This window comes from Geotrypetes seraphini, chromosome 3, assembly GCF_902459505.1.
Source record: "Geotrypetes seraphini chromosome 3, aGeoSer1.1, whole genome shotgun sequence".
Classification (NCBI taxonomy): Eukaryota; Metazoa; Chordata; class Amphibia; order Gymnophiona; family Dermophiidae; genus Geotrypetes; species Geotrypetes seraphini.
Genome location: NC_047086.1, coordinates 268,352,527 through 268,370,317, shown reverse-complemented (window position 1 = coordinate 268,370,317; position 17,791 = coordinate 268,352,527). Strand labels below are relative to the sequence as shown.

The 17,791-nt window shown below is 42.4% G+C and overlaps 1 protein-coding gene across 1 annotated transcript in view; it reads left to right on the top strand.

The window, feature by feature from the left end:
- Positions 1 to 17,791, top strand: part of PCNX2 (pecanex 2) — a 1,104,481-nt gene that overhangs the window by 655,141 nt on the left and 431,549 nt on the right. The window contains 1 exon segment of the mRNA XM_033937641.1: positions 11,819 to 11,996. Coding sequence (XP_033793532.1) covers positions 11,819 to 11,996 — 178 coding nt within the window.

The window sequence follows — 17,791 nt, the reverse complement described above, 5'->3', positions numbered from 1 at the left end:
AAATATCCTACGTTGGTTTCAAATTACAGGCCTATTTCTTTGATTAATGTAGATGGAAAACTTCTGGCTAAGTTATTGGCTTTACGGCTGGCCAAGGCTCTCCCTTATATTATTGGTATGCACCAAACAGGGTTTGTTGCTCAAAAACATTCTTCAAACACCACAAGACTGGCTTTTCACATGTTAAATTTAACAAAAGCCTTGAATGATCCGGCCTTCTCTGTATCTTTGGATGCAGAGATGGCCTTTGATTATGTGGAGTGGACCTTCATGTATCAAGCAATGGATTGATTCGGTATTGGTTCTGGATTTATACAAATGATTCAAACCTTGTATAATTCCCCGCGAGACTATATATTAGTAATACTTTTTCAGAAAGTTTTTATCTGGAGAGGGGAGTTAGGCAAGGGTGTCCGTTATCTCTTTTGTGTTTGATATTGTTCAGGAACCCTTGTTATTGGCTATTCAACAGGCAAAGGAGATACAGAGTATTCCTTATGCAAGTCGTGAATATAAAATCTCTGCATATGCAGATGATATTTTGCTTCATTTGAGGAATCCTGAATCTACCATTCCACATTTGCTAGGTCTAATTGCAGATTGGGAAATTTTCAGGGTACAAATTAAATTGGAGTAAATCAGAAGTACTTCCATTAAATGTATATTGCCCAAAAGGATTATTTGATACGTTCCCTTTTCTTTGGAAGGGAGTATAAAATATTTAGGTATTTGGATAAAAAGTACATTGGAAGAAACAATGAAAGTAAATGAAAAATCCTTATTGCTTAAGGTCACAGAAATGAGTGAGCAATGGAACCCCTTACATCTGTCTTGGTGGGGGAGAGTTCAAACAGTTAAGATGATAAGAACATAAGAACATAAGCAATGCCTCTGCCGGGTCAGACCTGAGGTCCATCGTGTCCAGCAGTCCGCTCACGCAGCGGCCCAACAGGTCCAGGACCTGTGCAGTAATCCTCTATCTATACCCCTCTATCCCCTTTTCCAACAGGAAATTGTCCAATCCTTTCTTAAACCCCAGTACCGTACTCTGCCCTATTACGTCCTCTGGAAGCGCATTCCAGGTGTCCACCACCCGCTGAGTAAAGAAAAACTTCCTAGCATTTGTTTTGAATCTATCCCATTCCAATTTTTCCGAATGCCCTCTTGTTCTTTTATGTTTTGAAAATTTGAAGAATCTATCTCTCTCTACTTTCTCTATGCCCTTCATGATCTTGTAGGTTTCTATCATGTCTCCTCTGAGTCTCTGCTTTTCCAGGGAGAAGAGCTCCAGCCTCTCCAATCTTTCAGTGTATGAAAGGTTTTCCATGCCCTTAATCATTCGTGTCGCTCTCCTCTGGACCCTCTCAAGTATTGCCATATCCTTCTTAAGGTACGGTGACCAATACTGAACACAGTACTCCAGGTGCGGGCGCACCATTGCCCGATACAATGGCAGGATGACTTCTTTTGTTCTGGTCGTAATACCATTTTTAATAATACCCAACATTCTGTTTGCCTTCTTCGCGGCTGCTGCGCATTGCGCCGTTGACTTCATTGTTGTATCCACCAGTACACCCAAATCTCTTTCAAGGTTACTTCCCTCTAATACTAATCCCCCCCATTTGGTAGCTGAACATCGGGTTCTTTCTCCCTATATGCATGACCTTGCATTTCCCTACATTGAATTTCATCTGCCATTTATTCGCCCACTCCTCCAGTTTGTTTAGGTCCCTTTGTAGGTCCTCACACTCTTCCGTAGTTCTAACCCTTCTACAGAGTTTAGTGTCGTCTGCAAATTTTATAACTTCACATTTCGTCCCCGTTTCCAGGTCATTAATAAATATATTGAACAGCAGCGGTCCAAGTACAGACCCCTGCGGAACTCCGCTCGTGACTTTCCTCCAGCCCGAGTAGTGACCCTTCACTCCAACCCTCTGTCTCCTGCCTGCCAACCAGTGTTTGATCCATCTGTGTACGTCCCCTTCCACCCCGTGGTTCCACAGTTTCCTAAGTAGCCGCTCATGGGGTACCTTGTCAAAGGCCTTTTGGAAGTCAAGGTAAATGATGTCTACAGGTTCCCCTTTGTCCAACTGGCTGTTTACCCCCTCAAAGAAGTGCAGTAAGTTTGTTTGGCACGATCTTCCCTTGCAGAAGACATGTTGGCTCGCTTTCATCAGCCCATTTTTTTCGATGTGCTCACAGATGCTGTCCTTTATCAGTGCTTCTACTATCTTGCCTGGAACCGATGTCAAACTTACCAGCCTATAGTTTACCGGGTCTCCTCTTGACCCCTTTTTAAAGATAGGTGTAACATTTGCTATCTTCCAGTCCTCCGGAATCTCTCCAGTTTTCAAGGATAGGATGCAAACTCGTTGGAGTATTCCCGCTATCTCATTTCTTAGTTCTTTTAGTACCCTAGGGTGGATTCCGTCCAGGCCTGGTGATTTGTCGCTTTTCAATCTATCTATCTGTTGGAGGACATCTTCATGGCTCACCTCTATTGCTGACAGTTTTTCTTCTTGGTCACCATGGAAGATCACGTCGGGTTCCGGTACACTGGATGTGTCCTCGCTTGTGAAGACTGACGAGAAGAATTTGTTTAACATGTCAGCTACCTCTTTTTGCTCCTTTATCACTCCCTTTTTGTCTCCATCATCCAACGGTCCTACTTCCTCCCTCGCCGGTTTCTTCCCCTTAACATATCTGAAGAATGATTTGAAGTTTTTTGCCTCCCTGGCCAGTCTCTCTTCGTATTCTCTTTTCGCTCTCCTAACCACTTGATAACATTCTCTTTGGCGTTTCCTGTGTTCATTCCAGTTTTCCCCAGTTTGGTCCTTTTTCCATTTCCGGAATGATTTTTTCTTTTCTCCTATCACTTTCTTCACCTCATTGTTTATCCATGCGGGGTCTTTTGTTCGGTTTTCTTTGCACCCTTTTCTAAATCTGGGGATGTACATATGTTGTGCTTCTTGCACTGTGCCCTTGAATAGAGACCAGGCTTGCTCTACAGTTTCTGTTTTCCTTGAGCTGTTTCTAAGTTTTTTTCTTACCTTTGCTCTCATAGCATCATAGTTCCCTTTCTTGAAGTTGAACATTGTCACTGTGGTTCTCTTCCCTTTTGCTGTACTTACTCCTAATTTGTACTGGATCATGTTGTGATCGCTATTTCCTAGTGGTCCTACTACTTCCACTTCTTTTGCAGGTCCCCCTATTCCGTTGAGGATTAGGTCAAGAGTGGCATATCCTCTTGTTGGTTCCTTGACAAGCTGATCCATAAAGCAGTCCCTCACAGCCTCTAAGAATTCTGTTTCCCTCGCACAGTTTGAGTTTCCAATATTCCAGTTTATCCCGGGGTAGTTAAAATCTCCCATTACTGTCACATTCCTGTTGTTGCCTTCCCGCCTCAATTCTGCTGCCAGATCTTTGTCGTTTGCTTCCGTTTTCTCCAAGTGGACGATAGTATAGACCCAATCTTATGTCAAGGCCACTTTTTCTTGGTAATTTGACCCATAATGATTCCAGTCCTTCCGCCTTTGGTTCTATATCCACTCTGGACGAGGGAATGGTGTCTTTTATGTATAGTGCTATTCCTCCACCCTTCTTGTGGGTCCTGTCTCTTCTATAGAGTTTGTACCCTGGCAGCACTACGTCCCATTGGTTATCCTCATTCCACCATGTTTCCGTGATTCCAATGATGTCTAGGTTTTCTTTTTTGGCTATGGCTTCTAATTCTCCCATTTTGGTCTTTAGGCTCCTTGCATTAGCGTACAAGCAATTTAAGCCCTGGTCTTTTCTTTTCTCTGCTGGTTTTACATGTGTTTTGCTCCTCTTACCATCCCCTATTTGGGCTGCCAGTCCCTCATTTCTGTTCCTTTCTTCCTCATTTTTTGGTGTATCTTTCTCGTCTGCAACCTGATTTCCTGATCTCTCCTGTTCCTCTAATTTTATCTGTTTGCCCTTTTTGTTGGTCAACAGCTTCTGTTGTTCGTCTCTTGCCTGTTCCCAGCATTTTTCCCACTCAGTATCTTCTTTGGATACTCTTGTCCGAACCGTCGACGTCAGGTCGACTATCGGCTATCCCCTTCTTCTCAGTTTAAAGCCTGCTCAATTCCTCTCTTGACGTTGTTTGCTAGCAGTCTCGTTCCTGCCTTGCTCAGGTGTAGTCCGTCCCTCCTGAAGAGCTTGTTCTTCCCCCAAAAAGTTGTCCAGTTTCTTATAAAAAGGAATCTTTCATCTTCGCACCATCTCCTCAACCATGCGTTTATTGCTTGTAGCTCGGTCTGCCTCTTCATGTCTGCCCTCGGTACTGGCAGAATCTCCGAGAATGCTATCTTCTGTGTCCTCAGCTTCAGTTTCCTTCCTAGGATCTTGAACTGTTCAATTAGCGTAGTCCTGCTGTAATTTCTCCTGTTGACATCATTTGTTCCCACGTGGATTATCACTGCTGTCTCTTCTGTTTCCGCGCCGTCCAGGATCCTCTCGATTCTGTCGGTGATGTCCTTCGTTCTTGCTCCTGGGAGACAGGTCACTAGCCAATCCTCTCTCCCTCCTGCTACGTGACTGTCCACTTCTCTCAGGATTAAGTCTCCCACGACGACTGCAGATTTCTCCTTCAGCTTCCTCACTGGTCTCAAGTCTGTATCCTCGGCGTGGTTCAGTCCTTCTCTTCCGGGGTACCCGCCAGTCTTCGCCCTCTCTGCTTGCATGAATCTTCCATGTGATCCTTCATCCTCGGCGTCCATTGGCCCCTGTCTTCCATCTGTTGGCCCAGGTCCTCCATCTTGTGTAGCCGTAGCTTCCTCGCTCCAGCGCTGCTGATTATCCTGCTCTTCTACCTGCCTGTAGGCCTCCTCGATGAATCTTTCGAGCTCCCTTACTTGCTCCTCGATGTGGCTTTCTCCTGCAGGGTCTTCAGTTGTCTTGAAAGGTGCTTCTGAGATGTGGAGTCCCTCCAGCTCTTGAACCCTGCACTGCAGTCGACCAACTTCCTTCTTCAGGCTTTCCAGTTCCTGACACCGACTGCATATGTATGCCTGCCTTCCCGAGGGAAGGTAGTCATACATATGACACTCTGTGCAGTACACTGGGAAGCTCCTCCGGGTTCCTGCTGCTTCCATTTCTCTTTCTTCGGAGTCCACTAGATGTCCTCTCCCTTGTCTTATGTCTTTATGTGTGCGGGCGCTGTGCTCTCTCCTGTGCTTGGCTCTTTCCTGTCTACTTCTTCTGCCGCTTTTTGTCTTGGTGGGTCTGTTATCCTCCCTTGGGCCTCTTTCTTGTCCCCGAAGCCTGCTGCTTCTTTATCCTTCCCTGTCTTGTGTGTGTCTTATTGTGTGTTTTCTTCTTGTGCGTGTGCTCTCCCTACATGCGTGCTCGCTTCTTCCTTACCTGGTGTTCTGGAGTCCTTGGCTGTCTTTGCTCGACCCTTCTCAAGGTCCTTCTCAAGGCCCTTCACAAAGGCGCTCTCGCTAAGGCGAGCGCCTTTGCCGCTCGCCGAACGGCCGCGCGCCGTTGGCTCCCTTCCTGTTAAGGGAGAGTCGGAGTGATGACGCTGATGACGTGGAGGGGGTGGGCGGAGCTTCCTCTCGCCGCTACCCGCTCCTCTCTGTCGCCGCTGACCCTGCTAGAAAAGAAAAAGAAAAACTCCTCTGGCTTCTCCCACCGGTTGCTCTCTCCTGCCTCCGCTCCTCACCTCGCAGCCGTGCAGTGGTCTCTCGCGCCCTGGCTCCCTTCCTGTTAAGGGGGAGTCGGGGCAATGACGCTGATGACGTGGAGGGGGTGGGCAGAGCTTCCTCTCGCCGCTACCCGCTCCTCTCTGCCGCCGCTGACCCTGCTAGAAAAGAAAAAGAAAAACTCCTCTGACTTCTCCCACCGGTTGCTCTCTCCTGCCTCCGCTCCTCACCTCGCAGCCATGCAGTGGTCTCTCGCGCCCTGGCTCCCTTCCTGTTAAGGGGGAGTCGGGGCGATGACGCTGATGACATGGAGGGGGTGGGCAGAGCTTCCTCTCGCCGCTACCCGCTCCTCTCTGCCGCCGCTGACCCTGCTAGAAAAGAAAAAGAAAAACTCCTCCGGCTTCTCCCACCGGCTGCTCTCTCCTGCCTCCGCTCCTCACCTCGCGGCCGTGCAGTGGTCTCTCACGCCCTGGCTCCCTTCCTGTTAAGGGGGAGTCAGGGCGATGACGCTGATGCAGTGGAGGGGGTGGGCGGAGCGTCCTCTCGCTGCTACCTGCTCCTCTCTGCCGCCGCTGACCCTGCTAGAAAAGAAAAAGAAAAACTCCTCCGGCTTCTCCCACCGGCTGCTCTCTCCTGCCTCCGCTCCTCACCTCACGGCCGTGCAGTGGTCTCTCGCGCCCTGGCTCCCTTCCTGTTAAGGGGGAGTCGGGGCGATGACGCTGATGACGTGGAGGGGGTGGGCGGAGCTTCCTCTCGCCGCTACCCGCTCCTCTCTGCCGCCGCTGACCCTGCTAGAAAAGAAAAAGAAAAATTCCACCGGCTGCTCTCTCCTGCCTCCGCTCCTCACCTTGCAGCCGTGCAGTGGTCTCTCGCGCCCTGGCTCCCTTCCTGTTAAGGGGGAGTCGGGGCGATGACACTGATGATGTGGAGGGGGTGGGCGGAGCTTCCTCTCGCTGCTACCCGCTCCTCTCTGCCGCCGCTGACCCTGCTAGAAAAGAAAAAGAAAAACTCCTCCGGCTTCTCCCACCGGCTGCTCTCTCCTGCCTCCGCTCCTCACCTCGCAGCCGTGCAGTGGTCTCTCGCGCCCTGGCTTCCTTCCTGTTAAGGGGGAGTCGGGGCGATGACGCTGATGACGTGGAGGGGGTGGGCGGAGCTTCCTCTCGCCGCTACCTGCTCCTCTCTGCCGCCGTTGACCCTGCTAGAAAAGAAAAAGAAAAACTCCTCCGACTTCTCCCACCGGCTGCTATCTCCTGCCTCTGCTCCTCACCTCGCGGCCGTGCAGTGGTCTCTCGCGCCCTGGCTCCCTTCCTGTTAAGGGGGAGTTGGGGCGATGACGCTGATGACGTGGAGGGGGTGGGCGGAGCTTCCTCTCGCCACTACCGCTCCTCTCTGCCGCCGTTGACCCTGCTAGAAAAGAAAAAGAAAAACTCCTCCGACTTCTCCCACCGGCTGCTCTCTCCTGCCTCTGCTCCTCACCTCGCGGCCGTGCAGTGGTCTCTCGCGCCCTGGCTCCCTTCCTGTTAAGGGGGAGTCGGGGCGATGACGCTGATGACGTGGAGGGGGTGGGCGGAGCTTCCTCTCGCCGCTACCCGCTCCTCTCTGCCGCCGCTGACCCTGCTAGAAAAGAAAAAGAAAAACTCCTCCGGCTTCTCCCATCGGCTGCTCTCTCCTGCCTCCGCTCCTCACCTCGCGGCCGTGATGATTTTGCCTGTGGTTTATTATCAAATAGGGATGTTACCAGTGTTTTACAAAAAGTTAAATAGTATTCTTATCAAGTTTATTTGGCTGGGCAAAGCTGCAAGAATTGCTTTAGTATCTTTACAAAAACCAATTGTGGAGGGAGGGGAATTTTTATAGGTATCATCAAGCCTACATAATGTGTCAAGGTATGTACTGGATCCTCCATGAGCTCATGGAAACTCTTCCTGATTGTTTGTGGTTGGAATTGCAACTCCTGTCTCCCCTGAGATTATGTCAAAAATAATAAGAGGTGAGGAAAAAGCTCTCAAAAATATGCAGAAGTGAGAGGTCAAAATCAATGACGAAAATATAACTAGAACCAAGACATCTCAATATATGAATCAAATAGTGAAACTTAAATATGGCAGATGAAATTCAATGTAGGGAAATGTAAGGTCATACATATAGGGAGAAAGAACCCGATGTTCAGCTACCAAATGGGGGGATTAGTATTAGAGGGAAGTAACCTTGAAAGAGATTTGGGTGTACTGGTGGATACAACAATGAAGTCAACGGCACAATGTGCTGCAGCCGCGAAGAAGTCAAACAGAATGTTGGGTATTATTAAGAAGGGTATTACGACCAGAACAAAAGAAGTCATCCTGCCGTTGTATCGGGCAATGGTGCGCCCGCACCTGGAGTACTGTGTTCAGTATTGGTCACCGTACCTTAAGAAGGATATGGCAACACTTGAGAGGGTCCAGAGGAGAGCGACACGAATGATTAAGGGCATGGAAAACCTCTCATACACTGAAAGATTGGAGAGACTGGGACTCTTCTCCCTGGAAAAGCGGAGACTCAGAGGAGATATGATAGAGACCTACAAGATCATGAAGGGCATAGAGAAAGTAGAGAGGGACAGATTCTTCAAACTTTCAAAACATATAAGAACAAGAGGGCATTCAGAAAAATTGGAAGGGGACAGATTCTAAACAAATGCTAGGAAATTTTTCTTTACCCAGCGTGTGGTGGACACCTGGAATGCACTTCCAGAGGATGTAATAGGACAGAGTACGGTACTGGATTTCAAGAAAGGATTAGACAAATTCCTGCTGGAAAAAGGGATAGAGGGGTATAGATAGGGAGCTACTGCGCAGGTCCTGGACCTGTTGGGCCTCCGCGTGAGCGGACTGCTGGGCATGATGGACCTCGGGTCTGACCCAGTGGAGGCATTGCTTATGTTCTTATGTAATATGAATGTTGAGAATGTAAAATAATGCAATTTTTCACATACACTCAGATTTGTGTAATCCGACCAAGAGACTGTTTCAACTTATGAACACAAGTTGTTGTCCGAATCACACAGCAATTATTTCTCTGGCATTTGAAGTTTTGAATTCCTCCTTTGGGTTCCTTGAAACAGACCTTCAAAACATGGTCCATGTCGGGACCTGCTAACACATCTTAAAGCTAAGTGGAGTGGTTTTTCCTCTTATTGCCATTGAGAACAAAGTTAATAATCAATAGAGCACGCAGCCTCACTCACTATTTTGTATAGCAAAGTCATACACAGTGATGGGACGGTGGGTTCAGCTGTAGGAGCCACGGCTCTTGGTCGGATTACACAAATCTGAGTGTATGTGAAAAATTGCATTATTTTACATTCTCAACATTCATATTTAAGTTTCACTATTTGATTCATATATTGAGATATATATTCATATCTTGGTTCTAGTTATATTTCCCCTGAGATTATGTCACATTTTGAGTATCAAGTTTCCAAGGTTGTAACCAAGAACCCTTAAACCCTCTACTGTACTCCTTTTCACATCTTCTTGCTTCCCCACATTGTGACTTTATGCAACCAAAATCCTCACTGTTATTTTTTTTCTTCTTCGCTGTATCCAAAATCTCCATTGTTATTTTTCCTTCGCTGACTGTCCAGCTCTTCTTGTTGTAAACCGCCTCAAACTACTATGGCTTTGGCGGTATAAAAAAATAAAGTTATTATTATTATATTATTATTATTATTATAAGGACAATAGAATTTTGATGGACACATGGAAGACATTAAAGTGTGTCAATAATTTAACACCCATTCCAGTACATAAATCCACTTGTCAGTCCCTATGGCTGAACTCCAAGATTCAAATTGGCAGGATTAAGGTCATTTGGAAGCATTGGATGAAGGCAGGCATACGGACTTTGGACGATGTAATTTCAGATGATAAACTACTTGATTTTTCATGACTGCAACATACATTTGGTCTTGCTAAATCCCAAAATTATAGATGGATGCAGTTGAAGCAGGCCATTCAGGAGGGGTTCCCTGATTGGAAAAATCTTAAAAATCAATATAGCCTGCCATCTTATGTTTTCAGGCGGACTTCCTAGGACACCAGGCTGCTCAGTGGTATAAATTAATATCTGGATTTTTAAATAAGAAACCAAAGACTAGTCTTCATGACATTTGGAGCATTGAGATAAAGCATCAGATTACTGCGTCTCAATGGCCATGAATCTGGACTTGGAGGATGAGGTGTACGGTGTCAGCATCTATAAGACAAACATGTTTTTTTTTATTACATAGAGCATTTTGGACCCCAGTTCGTCTACAGAAATTAGATAGTTCAAAATCTAATAGATGCTGGCATTGTCATCTTAAAGCTGGGACTTTAGATCATTTACTATATTATTCTCTTGATACTTAAATTTTGGAGATCCATTTGGGATCAAGTGAACAATTTATTAGAAAATCCAGTGGCATTGACATATGATCAAATTACTCCTAGAATTGGCTAAATCCCCTTGTGCCTGAGCCAGAAGTCTGTAACTGTACTAAATACAAGAACAGTAATGAAGTTAAGGTCAAAGATATCAGTATGAGCCCACCATGAATCATGGGAACCTTTTGGCTCAGGCTAAATCTCACAGGTGACTAGCACCAGACGTACGTCTAAATGAGAATTGCCTCATACATTATCAAATCTGTGACCATCTTCTATAAACAAAATCATTCATTTCAAGTGAAAAAATACAGGCTTATAGTTCTGGAACAAGGGGAATATAAGGACATAACAAACAAATACCCCATCACAGACTAAACCAACACAATAAATATGGTAAGTTATGAAAACTAAAGAAAATATGTGAATGGTGGTTGAAGATTTACACATGCATAATTTTAAACCTCAAATTTAATAAATACTAAAACATTTAAATTAATAAGTTAATGTATAACATCTAAAAGTTAATCTAAATAAATATGAGGATCCATTAAAAGAATTGTAATGTGCAAATTGTGCTAAATGTGCAAATCTGCCCAGACCCTGAGAAACAAATAACTACAGTACGATAACAAATTGTATGCTCATGAAAAGTGCCAGTGCCAGCACCAATACAGGAATTTCTATCTATAATAGCAACAAAATCTTTCTCATTAAAATAAAGTACAATGACTCAAGTACCAATTGAATTTCAAACATTCAAATGCAAATATAAAAAATATGTGAATATCACTCATATAACCCAACTATAGTGGCTAATAAAAGCATCAGTACTATAACATATTGTACTATTGACATATGATACCATCTTGGTCGGTACGTTAATGAGAGCTAAAAGTCAAATATCAGTTCGAAATAATAAACTTCTCTTTATAATGACAGGGGTTGCCATTCAACTCATTTTGAAGAATTGGAAGAACTGGGATAGGTTAAATTGCACTTTCTGGTGGGAATCTCTCTGTTATACTTTTAAAATGCATTTGTTTCTATTTCTCTGAGATTGTACTGCATGCAGAGTTTTGCATCTTAGGGTTTCATTTGTATATATTAGTGCTTTTAGTGGTCCTTTATTTGCATATCTGTGTTCTGCATGTGTGACTAAGGCCAGGTGTTCTGGTAGAAATGAATGCTGAGAAGTATACAGTGTGCTTTGTGTAGTTTAATTTTGCAGTTAACTATTCTGTGTTTTTAATAAGATTATATTGTGTGTACCGTATTTCCCCATATATAGGCCGCCCCCTTGTATAGGCTGCAAAAAATGCCTATACAAGTTTTAAAACTGATAGATAAGCCACTCTATTGTATTAGCCACGGATTATCTACCAATAACTGGGGCAGCCTATACAGTTTTTAAAAAACATCTCCCCTTTACCTCCCTTGCTGGACAGCCTCAAATCGCTGCCTCCTCAAATTGATCTCCAGCCCGGCCCCGCACTGCTTCCTGCATAGCTTTGTCATCAGTTCTTGTGGGGCTCCTTTTACAAAACTGGTAGCAATTCCAATTTGGCAAATGTGGCATAGCTCATTTATTTCCTATGGGCTATGTCACATTTTCTGCACCGGTACTCACTACTGTGGATTTATAAAAGGGGCCCATAATTATTCTTGTTATTTGTTAAGGATAGAAACTCTTACTTTCAGATACTGTAACATGAATGTATTGTCTTGTGCTTTGATTTTCAGTTGTGATATTATCCTAATAACAGTTGCTGGGGTAAAGCTGCTACGATCCTCCTTCTGTAATCCCACCTATCAGTTTGTAACACTAAGCTTCACTGTAGCCTTCTTTCAGTTTGATTACAGCAGTCTCTCAGAGGGCCTCTTGATGGATTTCTTCATTATGTCTATTGTGATTAACAAGGTAAGTTAAATGTTAATTTCTTTTTCTGCCTCATATTTTTTTTAGTTGAGAGGGGTAAAATCAGCTGAAAAAGGTGATTATGTCCCAATGCAAATCATTGATGAGACCACATTTGGAGTGCTGGCTTTAGTTTTAGGGGCTGAATAATGCCAGGTACATAAAAAGACTTGAAAATTTTAGATGAACAAAATGGTAAGGGGTTGGTGCCAGAAGATACGAACTATGAAGACTTGAATATCTTGGAAGAGAGGAGAGACAGGGGAGAGATAATAGAGACATTTTACCCCTCCTTTACAAAGCTGCACTAGTGTTTTTAGCACTGGCCACTGTGGTAACAGTTCTGATACTCATAGAATTCCTATATGCATCCAAGCTGTTACCGCTGCAGCTGGCAATAAAAACGCTAGCATGGCTTTGTAATGGAGGGGGTTAAATTCTTTAAAAAGAGTAAGGATCAAATCAAGCTTTCCAAATGTAGCCCTGGATGAATATTATGCACTAGAAGTTAAGGAGTAGTGTATATGTTCCCCCATAACAGCAAATAAATGATGTAAAGGTTGCAATTTAAAATTATCAGTGCTGTATTCTGCAGCCATGAAAGAAGAGACCCAGCCTTTTGGGTTCCAGCAGGTTCTGGAAGCCTCAAGGTAATGTGGGAGTTGGGAGTGAGGGAAAGACAGATGCTGCATGGACTGGGGGGGGAAGTATGAAGGACAGATATTGCATGAACTGGAAGGGGTTTGGGAAGGCAGGGAAGGACAGATGCTGCATGAGCTAGGAGGGGGTTGGAAAGGACAGATGAATGGGCTGGGGGTTAGGAAGAGAGGGAAAGAGAGATGCAGCTAGGTTGATTTATTTTATTGACCCTTAAGCATACACATCCAGGGTGGGGGGGAGGGTTTTGCATTGGAATTTCATTCGGGGAATATATAGGTTTCCTGTAGGTATGTACTTTTTCTGATTATTTGATGGGGGAAAATAGTTGTGCATTAATGTCTATAAGTTTAATATGCATTTCATGTAATATTATGTATATTGAAATTGTTTGTTTGCACAATGGTAGTTTGGAAATTTAATAAAGATTAAAAAAAAAAGTTAATGCTAAAGATGGATGTAGGGCAGAAAGTGAAGAAGAAGAGAAAACAGCAAATGGAAGGCCCTGGATACACAGTTAAGAGCACAGACAGAAGGAAGTGCAGTCAGAGACTGATAAAAGATGGTTAGAAATTGAGACCTCACTCCAAAGGTGTCTTAAGCCCTCGTTTGGGGCAGGAAATTTGTCTTTTGGTAGAACAAACCAATTGATCACCCTAAGAACTAAAGTAAAATTTGGGTGTATCACCCACTAGTTAGACCTGAACTTCGGCCTTGAAGTAAAATCCATCCAACATGGAGGATCCTTGTATATCTGAACTCTTTACATCTGATTTGTCTCTTTGCAGATGATACCAAAATCTGCAATAGAGTAGACACGCTAGATGGTGTGAATAACATGAAGAAAGTATAACACAGGAGAGTCAAATCCACAAATACAAAAGTGCACGCCAAGGAGTGGAAATGTCCAAAGAAGACTGGTGGACCCAGATGTATTTCACAAATGTCCTTTATTTCTTCAAAAAAGTAACTCAATGACTCAACATGTACATGTTTCGGCCAAGATGGCCTGCCTCAGGAGTCTACAATCATAGCCAAACATATTAGTGACAGAAATAATCAATACAATTAAAATACATCATAAAACATCATGATAAAAATCAACAACCAAATAATTAAAAAGACCACAATAAGATCAGAAATAATAATAATCAATAAGATCACAAATAAAACAACTTGAACATTTTGAAAAGCAAATGACACATAAAAAAGAATAAATTAACACCAATCACAAACTTTAGTTAATTGATAATGAAATAAAGAGCACCATCACAAAAACATGACAATGGAATTTCATGAATATGCATCGAATGTGAACTTCCAAACCCATATGTAAACCTACTGTGAACCTCCAAACCCATATGTAAACTTTCAAACTTTAAACAATTAATAATGAAATAAGGATCATCATATAAAAAAACATAACAAAACAAGTAAAAGCTTAAAAATGACAAATTCATTTCAAAAATGCATTACAACAAAACCCTTAAAATTATTTAAAAATGTTTATACATCTATTGGTATTGAAATTGAAAACACCATCAGAGAAAAATGAATAAAAGAAAATAAATGAATGAATATAACTTATATGTGAACCTTCAAATTAATATGAAACCTTCAAACCCTAATCAATTGATATTAAAATAACCACCCCTTCAAAAAAAATTGATGAATACGACTCATGCATAAGGCTTAAAATGAATAAATCCATATCAAAAAATCTATTACAGCAGAACATTAAAAGATATTAAATGTGGGGTGACCAAGATGGCGGCGATGTAGAGGAGCTGCGAGAGACGCTGATAACAAGCTCCTAGCCTGTATTTTCTATACCTGATATTGATGCCTTCTAAGAGGAAAGGGGTGCTTAGGGTCTCTGCCTCGTCGGCCCTGACGTCCACCCCGATTCAACAGACGATGGATCGTTTCTTCGCGCCTTCTCCGGCGCCCACACAAGCTGGAGTGGAGAGCTCGGCGTTGGGCGGTGACGGGAGGGAGTCACTGGCCCTTTCGGGCACTGAAACATCGCTGTCTCCTTCGGCTCCCATGACGCCTCCGTGTCCGGCAACAGCCGAAACGCTGTGGCGAGAGATACACGCTTCCGGAAGTGAAAGCGTGGGGTCTCCCGGCGAGGGCACAGCGTTGTCGGCGGAACGGCAGATGGAAACAACAACAGCAGAGAGAAGGGATTTTTCTCTCTCCCAGACGGAGGTTTTCATGAATGGCATCTGGCAATTGCTTCAGAGGATGGAAGGGAAAATTGAAAAATCAACTGAAGAGGTAACAAAATAAAATGAAAAATTGGAATTATTGACTGGGTCAGTTGAATCTATGAAGTTAGAATATACAGGCCAAGCCAAGCAAATGCAGGTGGATATACAACAATTGCAACAATTCAAATTGGCTTCAATTAAAGATAGCTCCACCATTCATAAGAAACTAGAACAATTTGAAAATTTTAATAGGCGTTTGAACCTCCGCTTTCTAAATTTTCCTCAAACTTCAGGAATGTTACCTATAGATTTGTTGAAAAGATACTTCATCGAGAATTTGGAAATTTCTTCTAACTGTATTCCTCCAATTAATAAAATTTATTACCTACCAAATAAAAAGATGACTGATGGAAATGGAAAGGCAAATGGAAATGAGATTGGGAAAGTAAGAGAAGGAGAGACGAATGTGATAGATTTTGCAAATGTGACGGCTTTATTGGAACAAACGATAACATCTGAAATGGACAGAGCAACATTATTAGTATCATTTGTTTTTGAACAGGATGTGAATATGATTATGAAATTGTTTTTCAAAAATTCCCAAAAATTATTTGGGGGTCGGAAAATATGGATATATCCTGATGTAGCTAAGACTACACAAGAAAGGAGGAAAGAATTTCTTGCAATGCGACAACAGACTATAAATATTGGAGCAACATTCTAATTGGTGTATACCTGCAAATGCATGGTTAGGTACTTAGGTGTTAAATATGTTTTTTTCTCTCCTAACCATCTGAAGGAATTTCTAGATGTTAAGCAGATCATTAAGGATTAAGGATTAAGGGATAATAATAGTAATGGGCGCTAGATACATTATGCCTTTCTTCTTTATATTATTCCTCTAAATTTCTCTCAAATTTTAGTTTTGGTCACCCCCTGTTTATTGTGGTCTAAGAAGGGGTTTATCATTATGATGATTGTTGTAAAAGTAATATTGTGTTAAAATTTTCTTCCCTGTATTCAATGTAACAAGAATTAATTCTTGTAAAATAAGACTGTATAATTATAAATAAAAAATAATAAAAAAAAAAAAAGATATTAAATGTTAGTGGCTACACGTAAAATCACTAACATAATGCGTTGAACAAAAAAGGCCTTACAAATGGAGTCAATCAGGAAACAGTTTAGAGATCTTATACTGCATCAATCATGAGTCAAAAGAACAAGCAAGTAAAACAAAAGTACAGATAAAAATCAAATAAAAGCAATCAAAACATACCTTACAGATCATGTAGTGAAGTAAAAAAACAGGTCCACATAAAGGCATTCACCTCAAATTGTCCATACAAAGCTATAAAAAGCTAAACAAAAATGCACAGTACTACTAAAAGCAGTTTATAAAGAACAAAAAAGGTTAGTGTGGAACTGCCCAAACGCGATGACAAAACAGCTGTAAGCATGTAGTGCTAATGTAATGAAAGACACAGGGGGACAAGCTGGCTGATTACTGACAGCCAATGAATAACCTAATAAGGAAAAGACTTACCAACCAGCGCACAGCAAGGCGGGTCTATATGAAAATGAAATCTAAAACCCCTTGCCACCTAAATTAGCTATAAGACCAAAAACATATCCTTGACCACATAACGGTATGTTCCGGCAAATGTGAAACCAAGTTAACATAGCAATACAGTTGAAATTCAAATAAAGTAATGGTAAACATTATATACAACAAATACCAACATAAAACTGACCAATCAAAAAATGAAAGTGGCCGAACAATGCCACCACCTAAACCCCAAAGTAAAAAAAACTGAGATGTAGCCAGGACAAACACAAACTTACTTAGAAGCTCCGTAGGAAGTACTGGAGCGCCGTCACTTCCAAGTGCATTCAAAAAAATGGTGCCACTAACAGTACCAGATTATATGCGTATACGTGAACCATAATCACGTTGCTAATACAACGTGATGACCTAACCAACCAAAAAATAAAAACCATATTAAAATGATGGCGCCATAGAACAAGAACAAGCAAACTTAAAAAAAGGTGTAAAACAAACTTAAAAAAGATTAAAACAAAGGGAGCACAATCGAAAAAAACTTCCTATAAGAAGTACCGCTGAGGTACAAAACTGGGAACACGTGTGAAACGTCACCACGCCATGACTGCCGCGTAGAGACGTGATCTATCAAACAAAACTGAACAATCATAAAGTGATAAAACTTAAAATATAAAAGCAAATAAAGTAAAATACTAAATAAACAAATAAAAATAAAAAATAAAATGCATATGATGATGTGTAACACTTCAAATTTTATTGCCTACTATTTAAAGCAATAAACGGAGACAGCCCAGCCTATTGGAACAATCGACTAATTCAGTCCACTCAACCAGACATAGGAGAACCCACGCACCATTCACACACCCTCCAACCAAAAACGTCAAAAGAAAAAAAACTATACGACAACCTCCTAGCCTCTCGAGCTGCAACACTTGACCCACAGCTCTACAACCTACTGACCATGACCACAGACTACAAAACCTTCAAGAAAGAAATAAAAACCCTTCTATTCAAAAAACACATAAAACCCAACTAACATAATCAGGAATGTCCCAAGCATCACCTACAACTACTACATATGTACCTCCAATATCTTGACAACTCAGATGTAATTCTTAGCAACTCAAAGAAATGTACAAGCTACTCCTTAAGTACTTCTAATCTCCGAACAATCCATTTGTATCCACCTTGAACCGCAAGGTAATGGTGGAACAGAAATCTCTAATGTAATGTAATAACAACCTCAGTTTAAACATAAAAACCAAAACAATAACAAATTTTGTTAATAAATGCAAACTATGTGTGTTAAATGCCTCGATGTGTCTCCTTGCTCGTAAATGTATTTTACAATCTTGGACTGTGTC